Here is a 17,974-nt window from a genome sequence, read left to right as displayed (position 1 = left end):
TATATTGTGCTGCCTAATCTCGTCTGTGTAGTGTGTGATGCAATAGTCATAGTTGAACATATTGTATACTGTATATTACTAGTGCAGTTATCCGTGTACTACATCAGTTACCAGATTCTAAGCCGCCGCCACTCCGCTGGGCATATGTTATACTCCTGTAAGAGTCACCTGTATGCAGGATTCTAGATGAATCCCTCTCCACCCATTAGGCCTTATTCACACGTTCCGTAATTTACGGATCCGTATTTCCGGATCCGAGTTAGTGCACATTGAAGTCTATTGGGCTATTCACACGATCAGTAGCAGAAATGGATGAAAATCAATCCGTAAAAAAAAAAAGGACATGTCCTAGTGCGGACCGGGTGCGGACCCATTTTTTTTTGCGGATCCTCTCATTGAAATCAATTGGTTACGGATTGTTTACGGATTGTAACATGTTGGCATCCGTATTTCCGCAAAAAAATCCGGATGAAGTGCATTGAAAAGCAATGAGTAGTAAAAAAAATGGAATTACGGAAATACGGATGGAATACGGATGGAATACGGATGTCCAATCCGCAATTTCTCACGGGTTGTTTCAGGACCAGTCATAGGGTAGTTGTTTTTTTATATTTTTATATTTGTTCTTTTGTTATACCTGTGGTCTTGTGGTTGGACACAAAAACTTTGGGGGATATTTACTAAGGAGTCTAATAATTGTGACTCCCCTTATGAGGATTGGGGTATATTTTGTTCCAATATCCAAGACGGCTCTTGTAAACAAGTCCTTGCCAGGCTGTATCTATAACTTTGTAGCTTCTTGGTAATGCTGGGAGCGTTAATCTGAGGTCAAGTTGCTGATGAACTCACTGTAATTAATCACTCTAGCATTACAAAGAAGCTACAGTGTTACAGATAAAGCCAGTCAGGGACTTGTTTACATCATCTGTCTCAGAAGGGAGGAGGGAGGAAGGGGAGATGGAGAGAAAAGCTCACACACAGATTTTTGTGTCTAAAGCAGCAGCTGAGAACTGGGGGAAGGAGACTGAATAGATAATAACAAGTATGGAAGGAATTGTTAGTCTCACTATGGGCAGCAACATATCAAAATGTATGTTTAAGTAGAATACCCCTTTAAGTCCTATGTCCTGTCAGAGGCTTAAGGACATCTGCCATGATTTTTGGACATTGTATCTGCCTTGTATTTGCTTGCTAACTAAATAAAATTCATGAATATGTAGCATACTAATATAAATTAATGGTAACAACCTGTAACATCCATCTTGTAAAGCTGATATACAGTACATCTACATTTTACAACATATGAAAGTGTAGAGACCCAGCATCCTATTGTGTTATGCCAAATAAACGATCACTACTGAAATGCTATAAACCCAGGCAATCCATAGCCATTAATTCTAAAACTGGAAATTTTTAACTAAACCATTTTTTTTCCATCTGAATAAACTGAGATTTGTCCCATCTTCTGCATTACTTGCAAGTTATCTGATTAAATCCGAATATCCAGTCATCTGCCGAGGTGGCACAGCTCATTTACTGCACTAAGCGAAAAGATGTCTAGACACAAAATCACATTTTGTATGTTGCATCTATAAAAAGAACCGTAAGTCAGTGCCAGCTGGCAGCAGACGAAGGAGTAATGTAAAGTGGCTTCTTGAGTTGCCACTTTAGTTGCCATTGAAGTTCATTTGGCTGCACACATATCAGTATTGAGAAATGGTCCAACTCTCTGTGCTCATCCTACTTCAAAATGATCTTTTTTAGACCAATTTACTTTTCAAGACTAATGGAAAGTATAATCAGAAGAATAGTCCTGGTACATTGCACAACCTCCGCCAGTCTCTGGATATTGGCCATGGTGGATATCAACATGGATTATGTAGCCCCAAGATGGAGGATAATAAAGTGTAATAAATGGGACTGGTAGATATTAGATATTCTATAGTAGGTTCAGCTTTGGCTATAATGGCGGCCATATTGCTCCCCTGAATCCCAATAAACAGATGTAACTGATATTAGATCTAAGATGGAAAATGTTTTATCCTAAATCCATATAGACCTGTTACCATACCTTGGCAATTCTTTGTTGCCTGGATTATTAGGGTACGTTCCCACCATATTCTATGTGAAGAGGTTGTCCAGGCAAAATCCGAATTAAAAGCAAAAGATGGGGGGGGGGTGTCTGACCTCCATAAACCCCACTGATCTCCATATCGAGCCCCGGCTTCTCTGTTATGAATAGAGCAGCGAGTACAGCACATGACCTGTGGCTCTATTCATCCATTGCACTCGGCTCTCTCCGGCACCCCTTAGGAATGTATAGAGCCACGGGTCACGTGATGTACCCGGGCTCTATTAATTACACAGAAGCCAGGGGCCCAATACGAAGATCGGCGGGGGGTTCAGAGGTCGGACCCCCCCTTCCCCCACAATCTTACTTTTTCTCTATCCTGTGGATAGGGGGAAAGTTGGTTTTGCCAGGACAACCTCTTTAAAGCGAATGTACCATCAGGTATATCACTTTGGGGTTTTTACCTTAACGGATGGGCGTCGGAGCCGGGATGTCGGTGGCGGGGTCCTTTTTTTTAAATGGTTCCCATGAACAGTGCCAGTCTGCAACCTATTCCCGAGCATCGGCCCAGCACAAAGCGCTGAGGCCAGGCCCGCCAGGCTCCAGTGTGACAACCCCCCCTCTGTGACGTGGCTCCATTGATTCTAAAGGTACACTCGCTTTCAGGTTTGTGGCACAAGTTAGTAAATTAGGCTAATCCACATCCAGGCTACCTGTTGTGGGGTCTGTACTGATTTGGTGTAAGAAAAGGGATTTTTTTTTCCCCCTGCGATACAAATTCAAATCCTCATTTGAAAAATTCTGCCTCACAGTCCACAGTGTGAGCTATCGCACTTATTCCTTTAGAAAACAATGGAAAGAGGAAAATTGTTGTGATTTTTTCACTCATATTCCAGTGTTAAATCTGCCCTAACATGTGAGTGAAAGAAAGTCCAACAAATTCTAAAAATTTTCATTACTTTGTTAGATAAACTCTCAAGAGGGATGACAGGGGTTTTAGTGCCCACCCTGAGCCCCTGAGAGTCCCCACCATGGTGCACGGCTATGTCCGTCTTACCATTTCAGGGGGCAGGAGGACCGCCGGGTTCTTTGCTAGTTGTATACACAAAGGATCTCTCTATTCTGCCATGACATAGCTAAAGGAAGTAGGTACGCTGGTGTTTACACAAGGTACAGCTGCCTTGAGCTTTGTGGGTGGCGAAAGATGAGAGGGAAACGGTGTGGATTATCTCAGCTGACAGACTGTCTCAGCTTGCAGGTACACAGCCCATACTTGCAGGATCTCTGCCCTGTGTGCACATAGACCCTAACCCACTACCCATAATTTCTCATATATTTCTGATGTATTCCTGATATAGCCATTACTAGACAGATTTTTCCTGGCAATAGGCCGTGGACAGCAGATTGCAGGGAAGTGAGACACCTAGCAGACAAGAATTTAGAGCTGTTTTTCTGGGTTAAAGGGAATGTACCATCAGGTACATTTGCTATCACATGACCCGCGTATAGATTGGCACCGGTATCTACGGGTATCGGGCCGAGGATGAAGCACTGGTGGGAGGAATCCCCCGCCCCTCTATGGAGCCGTGTCATAGAGGGACGGGGGATTCCTCCCACTGGGGGGTCCCGGCCCGCCTACAGTGCTTCAGCCCTGGCCTGTGCATAGAACGGCGCCGTACACGGTAAACGGGCAGTGGTTCAAAAAATGGACCGCAGCATCGAGTTTCCTGCACCGGCGCCGATCTATCTGTGGGTCATGTTAAAGCGAATGTACCTGATGGTACATTCTCTTTAAGGAGTGCTCAGTGGTTAGCACTGTAGCTTTGCAGCACTGGGGTCCTGGGTTTAAATCCCACCAAGGGCAACATCTGCAAAGAGTTTGTATGTTCTCTTCATGTTTGAGTGAGTTTCCTCCCACACCCAAAACATGCAGTTAGGTCAACTTAGATTGTGAAACCTAATGAGGACAGGAACCAAAATTGCTAAACTATGTAAAGTGCTATGGAATCAGTTGGCGCTATACTTCGCTATGTTCCCGCTTACTGATAACAAGCAGATAATATGAAAACTGGAAACAAGATATTTTAGAAACTTGCAGAACTTTTTATTATACAAGAAGGCTTTATTAGAAAAAAAAAAAACAAATAAGATTATTAGGGAAAGGTATTTTGAAAAACCTCTTCACACACTGTATGGCAGACATGCTTCTTATCTGCTGTCATGTTTTTTTTCCCTTATTGACTTCAGTGGGGGAGTATGCAGTATTATGAACCACATACTTAAAAGTTTTACCACAATTGTGGTTTACATAGAAGCAATTCATACAACTGGTTCCTGCTGTTCTGGTTCTGTACACGTAGCCTATGGATTATTTTTTTTTATCATTTCATAGAGGAAGACTCATCCATTTATTTTTAGCAGTGTTCAGCAAAAGACTTCTTCCAGATATCTCTATTTAAGTGTCGAAACCTACAACATAAAATAGTTATGTTTATGAAGCTTAGCCAGCAAATAAATTGGTTTCAACTCTTCGCACATAGTACATTTGTGGTTCCTTGGGTGCTATTCTTCAAAACGGCGATTGGTGTTGAATTCTTACAGATAAATATGCTGCCATTCGCCGGAATACGGGAAATCAATTTCCTCATGTTTCTTTTATTTCTTAAATTGACTATTCAGTTTCCAGTTAAGGAATCTGGAATATTTTCTCGCCGTTTAATAGAAATCTGCATTTCTGTTTTCCAGCACTGGGTACCAATGTATTTACTATTCACCTGAGAACACGGCAAAGGCAAAAGAAATTTTAAGCAACATCAATCACCTGCAGCCTCTTATATCAAGCCATACAGACCTCCTGCTTAATTCAGCAAGACAGCGCTCTGCAGACAGCCTCAAAAATTCTTTAAAAGTCCTCTCGGAAACGGTGAGATCCAAATCTGCCATGCATTGGCTCGTGTGTAAAAATAGGCTCCCTCCTAATGCTTCTCTTTTATTTAATGTACAGGTTGACATTCACTACATTACAGAATATACAGTGCTCTCTTTGAAAGACAGACTTCAAAATGCCCAGGCAAAGCAATACCAAACACCTAATTCCTTTGAAAAAAAGCAATTTAACATTTTCGGTATCTTTATTTTTTGCTTTTAAAGGTGTTTTTGAAAGTAAGATTGCAGGCTTTGAGAGACGGCAGATTCCGTTATTAAATTGAGTTATTTTATTGCGGCGCAGCGTCCTTCCCTTTTCTAATGCTAATAATTGTTGCAGAGAAGCAAAGAGAAGATAATGTTCTTTTAAGCTAGAATATCCTTTTTTTTTGTTTTGTTTCATCTCAAAGTGATTTTTTTTTCCCGCTGCAGTTACTCGGCAGCGATTGTATTACAAACACCGCACTAAAATGTGAGCAAATAGAGAAACCTATTTTACTGGTGGTGGTGGGCCAATAGATAGACTGGGACAAAAAAAAGAAGCTGAAAGAACAGGAAACCTTGCATCTGAGTTATAAATCTCATATACGAATGTTATTGTTACTGGCTGGTCTAAAAGTGTTAACCAAATCTAACCTGCTGATAGCTCCTTTTTGCGCCCGGGACGCTGAGGAGGGACGTATGTCTCTTACCTTCTTCCTTGGTATCAGTCCTTCACTGTAAGTTGGCATAATCTTCAGCCGGGAGCACTAAGGAGCACTGCCCCACCCTCACAGTATCATCTGGCCCACCTGCTCCATTGATGACACTGTGGAGGAGGACAGTGCTCCTAACAGTGCTCCTGGCCAAAGATTATGCCAACTAACAGTGCAGGACTGACGCCAAGGAAAAAGGGAAGAGACATACCTTCCTCCTCTGTGTCCTGGGCACTTTCAGGGGGCTATCAGCAGGTTAGATTCCTCTAACTGCTGATAAATTCCCCTTTAAGGCTTAAAGTGACTCTGTACCCACAATCTGTCCCCCCCCAAACCGCTTGTACCTTTGAATAGCTGCTTTTAATCCAAGATCTGTCCTGGGGTCCGCTCGGCAGGTGATGCAGTTATTGTCCTAAAAAACTACTTTTAAACTTGCAGCCCCATGCCAACTGGAAGTATCTGTGCCCTAACTTTGCACCACCCCTCCGTCACTCCTTCCCACCCTCTTCATCATTAGGAATTCCACTGGAACATTTTCTGCATGCCGAACATTGCACAGGTGTCTTAACGCTCCAGCCCATGTGCTGGGCTGACACAGGTGGAGAATAGGAAACATCTGCCTGGAGCATTCCTAATGATGAGGAGGGCTGGAAGGAGGGACAGAGAGGGTGTGCCAGCCTAATGCATACACAATCTAGGCCACACCCCTTGGGCACGGGGCTTCCAGTGTAAAAGTTGTTTTTTAGGATAATAACTGCATCACCTGCCCAACGGACCCCAGGACAGATCTTGGATTAAAAGCAGCTATCCGAAGGTACAAGCGGTTTGGGGGTTTGGGGTGTAACTTACTGTACGTGAGAAATTAAGATGCTTCACAATGTTGTTGTTTTGTTATTTTTATACTTAAAGTAATATTGTGACCACACAACCTTCACCTGTTCCTGCAAATGGATGTAACTGCACGTCCTTTTTTCCTGAGTTACTGCAAATATACATACAGTTTTGTACATGGGTAAAACAGGCATAAAAGCTGAGCCCTTGCCAGCCGGCGCTGGCTGTCACCTGCCGCAACTATCGGGACTGGAATCATTCCAGTCCAAATAGGTAACCCTATAGATGCTGCGGTCAGTGAGACTGCAGCATCTCTAGGGATAGGTGGGGAGAAATCTCCCTCTGTTCACCATCAGGACTCAATCACCAAGTCCCGATGGTAGCTGTGAAAAGCAGAGTCGAATGTCAAAACTATGGAGGCCGATTAGACTCTGCCCTAAAATACACTGAGACTGAATAATCATGTGTTTAATCAGACACTTAGCAGACTTGATAGGTGATTGAGTATGAGGAATCCTGGATTATTAGACCTCAAAGAAATCAATAGAAATTCACTTGTAGTTCACCTGAAAGACTACACGAAGCTTAAAATGCCGCTGTTGTTATAAATTTCAACGCCTAAAAACCTAAATCAACAGTAGATGTGATATAAAGCAAGTTTGCAATTTACATTCATTATTTTTATTTTATTTTTATTTTTTTTGTGATGGAAAACACAGCACTTCCTGTTTTCTGGCTCTTTTTTTCTCAAAGGAAAAGACAGGAAACAGTCAGAAAACAGGAAGTCCTGTGTATCCCAGGCCATCTTAGCACTCACGGAGAGAAGGCATTCATATGATTGTAGGCTGTAGAGGCTGAACAGAGGTGATGAGATCACTCGGGGTGGGGAGCTGAAGCCATTATTATTATAGTATTATTAGTGATAACACTATATTAAAAGGACATGAATCTTGTCGTTTTAAAAACATTTTCTGATACTGGAATATCCCTTTAAAGCAAATGTATCACTAGGTACATGGCTTTGTGTTTTTTCACATGCATAGGCCGGTGCCGCAGTTCTTTTTTTTTGACCTGCTGGTTTGTTCCCGAGCACTGGTCGCGCATGAAGCACTGGGGGCTCTCTGTGAGGCGGAGGGGATCACACTGGGGGACGGCAGGCCGCCCCCCAGTTCTTAATGTCCAACCAGTGTGCGGGAACTGGGCGGTGGTTCAAAAAAAGCGCTGTGGCATCCCTGCGCCTGTGCCGATCTATTTGTGTATGGAACCACAAAGCAATGTACCTAGTGATACATTTGCTTCAAAATAATTTGGTAAAGTAAAATAATCCGCCATTTTTGCCTTGTCTGGGCAGAAAGGGTTTTCAAGGTTAAAGCTGGGTTCACACTGCGTTTTTGCTGGCCACTTAATTGAAAAACTGATGAAAAATTGATGTATTTGTTGCATTTGTGTGCTTCAGTTACAAAAAAAATGGATCAAAATGCATCCGTTTTTTTAGCGTACACAAAAACGTGATCAACCGTGTTTTTGTGTTCGCTTAACCCCTAGCTGCACCATGCAGTTATAATACGTCCTTGTATGAGGTTAGTTTTAGCACGATGACGTACTATAACTGACCTGCTTCAGATGCGCCCTGTGTACACAAACAGTGACTGGGAACCGCACCTAAACTGTCAAAGGGGGTCCAGCATCGGCAATTGCCAGCATTGGTGGATCGGTAACGGTAATTGGTGTGGTACATAGGATTACATTGGAATCTTTGCAAAGGAAATGCAAATTTTTACTTTTCACTCTTACTTTGCAGTTATTATTGTGAAATGCCCAATGGGTTAAAAAGACTGTGTGACTGTAAGTTTGGATACTTGAAAGGGTGAAGATTTCAAAATGGGGTAAATTATGGGGGGTTCTAGTATACAGGCCTCTAAAATATACTCCAAAACGGAACTCGTGCCTAAAGAATTTCTCAGTTTGAAATTTTTTAGGTAAAATTTGAAAATTGCTACTAAACATTTACGGCCTCTATCATTCTAAATAAATTAAAGCATGTTCACTAGAGATGAGCAAACCTCTAGCATGCGTGAGCCCACCCGAACCCGAAGGTTTGGTATTTGATTAGCGGGGGCTGCTGAACTTGGATAAAGCTCTAAGGTTGTCTGGAAAACATGGATACAGCCAATGACTATATCCATGATTTCCACATAGCCTTAGGGCTTTATCCAACTTCAGCAGCCACCGCTAATCAAATACTGAACGATCGGGTTTGGATGGACTCGAAAATACTCCAGGTTCGCTCATCTCTAATGTTCACCAAATGCTGTAAATATAAAGTAGACATGTTATAGATGTGAATTAATAAATAATTTATCTAGTATTACTATTTTCCTTATTGGCAGAGACTTTCAAACATAGAGAAATGCAATTTTTTTATTTTCACAAAAAAATTCTAACGCTATCAACCCAAATTACCCACTAACATAAAGTAGAATATGTCACAAAAAAAACAATCTTGGAATTACAAGGATTGGTTAAAGGACAACTCCGGCGGGACCCCCCCCCCCCCAAAAAAAAACAACACAGACACACACAGACACCATACTCACCATCCCTCCGGTGACGATCGCCACTCCATTCGCCCGCCGTCCGCCTCACCGTCACCTGCCTCCGCCGTCCAGCGATGTTTCTTGCTTCCGGGTCCATGAGAGAGAAAAGGCTGCCAGTGCGCTTGCGCACCGGCAGCCTTTTCATTGGCTGGAGCGCATCACATGGCTTCCAGCAAGCTCAGCCAATCAGGGCTGAGCAAGCTGGAAGCCATGTGATGCGCTCCAGCCGATGAAAAGGCTGCTGGTGCGCATGTGCACCAGCAGCCTTTTCTCTCCCATTCACTCTCAATGAAGACGCCGAAGAGGAAGAAGACCCGGACCGCCCCCCAGCTCTGACGTCACCCGACACCAGAGAAGAGGACCGTGACGACCGGATTAGGCAATGTATACATTCTTTAACTTCCGGGGTGGGGGGGGGGGTCGGGAGTCGGAAAGTGGGGGAAGGGGGCCAGACCGGGTATTTAACCACATTACAAAGTTATATAACTTTGCAATGTGTGTTAAATAAGCCAAAATTTTTTTTTGCCGGAGTTGTCCTTTAAAGCGTTCCAAAGTTATTGATGCTTAAAGTGACACATGTCATATTTGAAAAATTTGGCCATGTCAAAAATGCCAAAACTGGCTGTGTCCCCTAAGGGTTAAACAAGGATTCTTTTTGTTCCATTTTTGATCCATATCTTTTTTTTTTTACAATGGAAGTCAATAGCAAAATGGATCAAAACGGATGCACTAAAATGCTTCTGTTTTCTCGATTAAACTGATCAGTTAAACGGACAGCAAAAACACAGTGTGAACTCGGCCTAACACAAAGTAATGCATTGTTTCCTAAAGCAGTGACACACTTGACCTTTTTTTTAAGTGCCCTAGAACCCCCTTACACATATATATGCAGACATTTTGTTTAGTGATCCATATTGATCCATAAGAAAAACTAGCTAGCCTTATGTCACCGTTTTTTTTAAAGATTGTATATGCCATATACATATATATGAAACCCATCCGGCGAGCTGCTTAATGCTTGCTATTGTACTGATCGTATAACTATTGTTAGGTTGAAGCTTTCAGCCTAGCCGATATCTCATTTTGAAATCAGCGGCTAGTGACTCCTCTTTCCCTGTAATTTAAAATTTGAAAAAAAAGACCCAGTTCAAACGAGAAACAAGCAAAAGGAACCTTTCATGCACATCTTTGATATTGGGCTGTGAGATGTGGGCTGCAGTAGTGCTGCGGCGGTGGGTGCAGGTGTCCTTTACATGCACGATGCTTCAAGCCCATTATTTATTTACATTGTTTTTGATTTTGACATTTATTGGGACGAACTTAAAAGAATAACAACTGCTTGGGAAGTTATTCCCTCAGAAAGCAGCCAGACACGATTTGGATGCAGAAGAAAGAAGTCTATGTAGACAGATGGCCTGTGAAGCCCATACCTCTGGAATACTATGAGCCGCATTGGATCTTTTATAGCTTGGAGTGTTTTCAAGCCTGATTCAGAGAAGGTTACATTGAATCGCTGCTGTGTTTCAATAAGCAAGAAATATCAATATTCAAGGATTTATGGCTGCAGTACAATACCATTCCCCATATCACAAAGGCTGGAGTGCTTGTTTCTACTTTTCTTTTAAGCTTTCTCTACTTTCTCTTCTAAGAAACATCTCATTGCAAATACTAGAGCATACGGGAAAGTTCTCCGGTATACTGGTAGATGGTGGGAGTTGTTGATATCTTAAATCTTTAAGAAATCTTCAGAGTTAGGGTAGTACAGTTTAGGCCTTATTCACATGTTCCGTAAAATTTTAGGGCCCATTAAACCCTGTGAGTGTATTCATGTCACCCGTGCTGTCATCTGTGCCATGATGCTTGCTGCGAAAAAATAGGACAGGTCATAGTGCGGGTCGCGGCACGGATGCCTCTCCCTGCTCCTGTCTCTCCCCGCTCTCATCTCCCCTGCTCCTGTCACTGTGCATGTCTCCCCCGCTCCTGTCATCCACTCCCATCTCCTCTGTTCCCAACTCTCAGCGCTCCTGTATCCCGCTCCCATCTGCCCTGCTCCTGTCACCGCTCCTGTCTCTCCCCGCTCTCATCTCTCCTGCTCCTGTCTCTCCCCGCTACTATCACCCGCTCCCATCTACCCCGCTACTGTCACAACACCTGTCTGTCTCCCCCGCTCCACTTTCTGCCCGCTCCCATCTCCCCTGCTCCTGTCTCTGCTCCTGTCTCTCCCCGCTACTATCACCCACTCCCATCTTCCCTGCTACTGTCACCGCTCCTTTCTCCCCCTCTCCCTGTTCCCATCTCCACTGCCCCTGACACCGCTCCTATCTTCCCCTCTCCTTTCTCTCCCTGTTCCCATCTCCCCTGCTCCTGTCACTACTCCTGTCTCTTCCCGCTACTATCACCCACTCCCATCTCCTCTGCTCCCATCTCTCACCGCTTCCGTCTCTCACCGCTCCTATGTTCCCTGCTCCCACCACCACTTTTGTCACCGCTCCCATCTCTTCCCGCTCCTATAAGCCCCCCCACTCCAACCCCGGACAACACCAGCGCCTCCCAACCCCCAACCCGGCAGATCCAAATAGATGCAATCAACAGACTGTTTTTTACAGAGCGGACAAAATCACTCTCCTTGAAAAACACTGGACATGTGAATGAGGCATTAAACTATAATGACCCTTAAGGTCCTCATACACTTGTGTTGGCTGAACCCCAATGTCACTTTAAAATGTATGGAGCGCTCCCGACACTCCCTCCACAAATTATGTTGGTGAAGATAGGGGTCTGATGTAATGGAAAATCACTGCCGACCTCTTTGTTCTCCGAGAGATAAGCTGCTGTCAGAGTAGTCTGGCTGCAGCTTACCCCTTCCCATAGAGAATGTCGGACAAAGGATTCAACAGTATTGCAGGTGTATGCTCACCTTCAGCTAGTTTCTTGAAAGTATAATAATGGATGCATTTTTGTGTACGTACTATGGCCGTAAATTCAGTCCCGCCCTGAGGTCTGGTGATCTGAATCTGGGTCCCCTTTCCTTTAATAGTTTATTATTTACAGTAATAGGACGAACATGACGTGGTACTCAAAGCTAGTTATGATGTATGGATTTCACCCCCATTTACATAATCTCCTTTTACCCCTTTATAGAAATAAGAAGCTTTGCTTGTTGATGGCATAAAGTAAATGCAAAAAAATAGAAAAGGTATAAAAACCATTATTTAATATATCAAACAAAAATTGACTATGTCTTTTGTGCTAGTACAAGGTAGAGGATGGCAGTGGTGGTAACAGTATTGAGCTAGGCGTCCTTTTGATACTCGTTTTTGATACTCGTTCATTTCATACATTGTTATAGAAGAGTATACGGATGAAACACTCAAGAAGTGCATCATGTTACTTCATTGGAATCCAACCTCAAAAGCATTGCATTTTGCATTTCTTTATGTAGTAGAAATAAGTTACTAATATATACAAAAAAGGAATTTACTACTGTATGAGGAGTAGAGATGAGCAAATTTGGCAAAAGTTCTCTTCGGCAGGTTCACCAAACTTTAACGTAAAGTTTGGGTTCGTGCCCAACCGAACTTCAAAAAGCTGTTCATTATACTTACATGTCCATGCTCCCCCAGGGTCCCTCTTCTCCCGTCCGGTCCCGTCCTGTCCCCTTCTCCAGTGAAGGCTCGTTCAGCCCATCACAGGCAGTGGTGCTGTCCCGTCCCAGTCAGCCTGTGATTGGCTGAGTGGGCCCTCATTGGAGAAGCTGACCGGAAGGGACCAGAGAGATGCAAGAAACACTGGGGGAGTGTGGACAGGTTAGAATAACTTTTTGTTTTTTGAGATGTGTGACCGCTCTTCCCAAACCTGTCCAAACTTTGCAAAAAGTTTGGTTTGGTAGTGAACCCAACTTTTTGCAAAGTTCGTAATGAATCTGGGTTTGGGCGGCTTGGTTCGCTCATCTCTAATGTTGAGCTATTTCTATGGTTTTACATAAATAAGCAGCAATCCCCTTTCTAGGGAAAGGAGAATTTGCCGACCCCCTTTATGGGCCCCATAGCAGCAGCACAGGCTTCTATATGATATGTACACCCTTAGCTCTAGGTAAACCCAGTGCATTATCATTCCTTGTGTTATCATGATGCTATAACAATGTAGCGTGAACAAATTAATGTCTGCTACGTCTTTATTCCGTTATCGGTCGGCTAATTCTGTAATTATTGCCGGAGATAAGACTGTGTGAAACAATGGGAGGACCTCAGCCATTCACAGCACATGTCAGCATGGTTCAGGTTTACAGATGATGGGGCTGTAAATCTGTATTCGAGAACATTTGTGCCAATATTCCGCTCTTCTATAGTAACTTTTTACCATTCCAAAAATATGTTCTTGTGATCTAGGAATATTTTAGAACCGTTCGTGTAATAATGAAGAGGTAGTGAAGCCCCACTCAGAGTGGGTAAGATTCTGTATAAATCATTGTGTTTTATACAATGTAAGTTATCTCGGATTTTATATCAGGATATCGGCTGTCGCTCAAACACAATAGCTTGTCATGTCAATCTGATCTCATTCTGCCGATGCTTTAGTCATGGAGGCAGGCATCTATTTAGCTGACTGTGATCACATAGTTTGTCAGTAGGCATCAGTTATAGGGAGAACCTGTCAAACGTTCTCGTAATGATGAACCACAATATGATCATTGTATTACTGAAAGGAATAGGAAGTAACTTACCATATAGGCTCCTATCTACAGAGAGTCCTGTCAGTATGGCCCTTTCCATATTTGTGTATTTCCATCTTCTAAATACAAATTCTGTCATATTTAGGCTGGGTTCACACTATGTATATTTGAGGCTGTATTTGTGAGGCTGTATAGCAACCAAAACCAGGAGTGGATTGAAAACACAGAAAGGCTATGTTCACATAATGTTGTAATTGAGTGGATGGCCGTCATTTAATGGCAAATTTTTGCTGTTATTTTAAAACAACGGCTTTTATATTGAAATAATGGCAGTTATTTACCGTTATATGACGGCCATCCACTCAATTTCAACATTGTGTGAACAGAGCCTTTCTGTGTTTTCAATCCACTCCTGGTTTTGGTTGCTATGAGGACCTGACTTGAGGACCAAATACTGCCTGAAGTATACAGTGTGTGAACCCAGCTTTAAAGCGTAACTGTCATTTAAATGTCAGTACTATGTGAGTACAAGCGATTTTAAGAAACTCTGTAATAGGTTTTTATTAAGCAAAAGAGTTTCCTTCTGTACTAAAAAAGCTGTTTTCCTACCTCCCCCCTCACTTCAGAAGAAGCAGGATTTCTGTGTCCGTTATACTGTCTATGGAGAAGGGAGGGGCTGAGGGGGATGAGTGAGCATGGAGAGGAGAAAAGGCAGCCCTGCACAGCCATCATCCTGCAATCTTCCCTCACCAAGCTTCCAGATAAGCACTGACCTTTCTGACCTGTGAATCCAGCGTTTTATGTGCCCAGTCTCCAAACTGTACAGCTTCTTGTTTGCTCCCCCTCGGCCCCTCCCCCTCCATAGGTTATAACGAGACTCAGCAAACCAGTCTTTACTTTGCTCCTCTGTAATGAAGACAACTTTGCCTGATAATGCACAGATAAGAATTGAGAGGGTGGGGGGGGGACAGCTTTTTGAGTACAGAAAGAGGCTTTTTTGCCTAATTAAATCTATTACAGACTTTCGTAAAATCGCTTGTACTATTAATTTCTGCAAAAAAATAAATAATTAAATGACAGCTACACTTTAAAGGGATGAAAATACGCTACATGCAGTGATATTCTGTCAAAATGATGAATGCTGAAACAGAACCAGAGGAACCAAAGTGCTGTGTTTAGCACACTGATACGTGGGGTTTATGGCACCTATCCGGTTTGCTTTTTTGGGGTTATATACATGTTTTCTTTGATTTTATATGTAGTGGTCTCTATTTGAGTTGAAAATATTTAATATTTGCTTTCTTTTGTAGTGGTTCATGTTACATTTTCCGCTTACCATACAGTGTGTATTGTTATACAGCTTTGGTACTTCTATATTTGCGCGTAACACTTGGGTTGGGATTGGGTTTCATTGTATTATACATTTTTTTGTTTATGATCTCATGAAGCTGTAATAGTCTCCAAGGTTTTGGTTCCTGGGGGGAACCAATATTACAGGTGTGCTTGGCTCATTTGCTCATGTTTCTGAGCACTTTTATGTATATATTTTTATAGGTTTTGTTATGCCTTGTTGGATTTAATAAACATTTTTTATCATTCTAAGTTTTACAAACAGGGGTGTGCACCGGATTATTCTATTATTCCCTTATTTCCTCTTAGTATAATTTGTATACAGTTGTGTATGAGTTGGTAACATGCGCTCCTACACTATATCTTTGGCTGTGCACAGTTAATGTATGTTCACACTGAGGAATAGGCGAGGAATTTTAGGCGGAATCCGTGCTTATTTTTACGCGTATTCCGCTTGAAATTCCTTCTGTAAAATATGTACACAGCAATGTCCCATTGTGTTCAATGGGATTTCCGCTCTGTTGTTCTCACGTTATTGTTTACGTGCAGAATGTTCCATGACAGATCCGTTTTCTGCCCCAAAGAATTGACAGAATTCTTTGGGAGCGATTCTGCTTTAGAAATCCCATAGATGTCATTGGGGCTCTGAATTTCAGCTTTCTGCTCGAAGTCCAATCAAATTGTGCTCGATTTCCGCACCTATTCCACCAGAGCTGAAGAAGAGGAAATTTCAAGCAGAAAATTTTCCTCTTCAATTACTCACCTATTCCTCAGTGTGAACAGACCCTAAGATATGCTCTTTATACAATTTTTATGATGCCTGTGTTCTCCCCATCCATTCCTCCAGCCTGGGACTCCTTTTGGGTTGGGGGGGTCAGAGGTAGAGATAGAAATACAGCTGATTGGATAATAGGAGGGGGCATGGTATGTCCAGCACAGGCAGCACTGTGTATTTCCGGTCCTAGCCTGCTCAGGACGCCATGCGGGGAGTCCTCCCGTTCTCCTCCTTTCACACCTAGAAGCTGCAGAAGGAAGTTCTGGGATACGAGAGAAGAGAAATGGAGAATGAGCAGAATACAATGGAACACTCCATGTCCTCCTCTTTTATGTAGCCGTGTCAAGTGGTCAAGATTCCCTGACATTGTGGACCCCACCACCAGTCCCCCTGCTAGCTACACTGCTGTTCTTCTTCAGTAAGGGGCCTGGATATAAGGGTTAGGACACTGGCCCTGAACCTTGGTGCCTAGCCATGCCCCTGGACAGAGGGAAATACAATTCTTTTTTGAGAACAAAAGAATCTGGAGTTAAGATTCAATCCTTGCAATTCTTCTTCAGGGGAGAGTCAGCCTACACGCAAGATAGTCAGCTGGTCCTGCTGAAATTGTCGGCTTTGGCTGAATCTGCTCTCATGTGCTCGGGCACCTTTTATTACGGACTCCTTATTGTCTTCTCTTATCACCATTTCCCATTCAATCCGTAGCACAATGAAATGATTTTCTTAGCAGGATTCCGAGTGACGTTTTATTTCAATCCATATGACAGTTTATACAATCCCATCTGGATAGTAAAATTCTTAAGTGAAATGTTAATGGCCGTCTTTAAAGCCGAATTATCCTACATCTATTTTTCTTCTGTAAGTTATGAGCCTTGACTCCGCCATAAATAGTATACTAAAACATAACTGTTTAACCTGCTAACAAATGGGATTTTATGAGGATGCGGACGTTTATAAATGAGACACTCTAGCGTGAGACTTGATTAACCATCTCAGATACTTTACAGGAAATTCTTTTGTTCTTTTTTTCACTGTTTTTGCTTTTTTTTTTTACTTTACAGACGGAACTGTTTGTGCATTCATTTAAAGACCAGTTAGTCAGCAACGCTCTCTTGGCGCTATACACGGCACGGCCTGGTTGTCCAAATATGAAGCTTACAGAGCCAAGAAATAGTCCGACTGAGAATGATCTCCAGGGGCAGGATAGCCCTGTCCCAATAAGCAGACAAGACTCAATTCCTCACCACTCTGAATATGATGAGGAGGAATGGGTAAGTAATTCTGCTTCATTGTACTCATGGATTTGGAGTGAAGTTATTTTTTAAAGTGTCACTGTTGTTGAAATTGTTTTGCAGAAATCAATAGTACAGGCGATTTTAAGAAACTTTGTAATAGGGATTATTAACCAATAAATGCATTTTTATCATGAAAAAGCAGTTTGAAGCTCTCCCCCCTGTCTTTATTGTTCTCTATGGAGAGGGGAGGGGTGGAGGGAGATGAGGCACCAAAACAGGACAACAAAGAGTTAATTTAGGGTCCATTTACACAGAAAGATTATCTGACATATTATCTGCCAAAGATCTGAAGCAAAAGTCAGAAATGGATTTAAAAAGAGGAGAAATCTCAGGCTTTCCTTTATGACCTGTTCTCTGTTCATAGTCTGTTTTTGGCTTTGGCTTCAAATCTTTGGCAGATAATCTGTCAGATATTCTTTCTGTGTAAATGGACCCTTACAGCTACATCACCGGACTATCTCCTTTGAAGTCAGCACTAACCTCTCTGACCTCTGAATATCGGCTTTCATACAGGTCCCGCTCTATAATTCTTTGTGCTCTGCTATCTGCTGGCGACTAATCTCCCTCCTCCCCCTCCCCTCTCCATAGATTAGACAGGGCTCGACTGATGTAAAAGTCGAGATTTCCTGGGAATGAGCAGTGAACTAGAGAGAGGAGGGAGGTGGGGGGGACCTGGGGAAAGTCTTTTTGAATGCAGATAATGGCAGATTTGCCTAATAAACACAATTACACAGTTTCTTAAAAATTGCCTGTACTATTGATT

The 17,974-nt window shown here is 42.7% G+C and overlaps 1 protein-coding gene across 9 annotated transcripts in view; it reads left to right on the top strand.

Annotated features, from left to right (window-relative positions):
* INPP4B (inositol polyphosphate-4-phosphatase type II B) overlaps positions 1 to 17,974 on the top strand; it is a 394,433-nt gene that overhangs the window by 313,222 nt on the left and 63,237 nt on the right. For all 9 annotated transcript variants that reach the window (XR_011364011.1, XM_069978640.1, XM_069978642.1 and 6 more), the window contains 2 exons: positions 4,817 to 4,994; positions 16,978 to 17,187. Coding sequence is in view for 8 of the 9 variants with exons in the window: in XM_069978640.1 (XP_069834741.1) it covers positions 4,817 to 4,994; positions 16,978 to 17,187 (388 nt within the window). In the remaining variant the exon portion in view is untranslated. The remainder of the gene's footprint in view (positions 1 to 4,816; positions 4,995 to 16,977; positions 17,188 to 17,974) is intronic.

The sequence above is a fragment of the Dendropsophus ebraccatus genome, chromosome 7, assembly GCF_027789765.1.
Source record: "Dendropsophus ebraccatus isolate aDenEbr1 chromosome 7, aDenEbr1.pat, whole genome shotgun sequence".
In the NCBI taxonomy this organism is placed as follows: Eukaryota; Metazoa; Chordata; class Amphibia; order Anura; family Hylidae; genus Dendropsophus; species Dendropsophus ebraccatus.
Note: the sequence above shows the minus strand (reverse complement) of the source record. Positions and strands in the feature narration are given on the sequence as shown.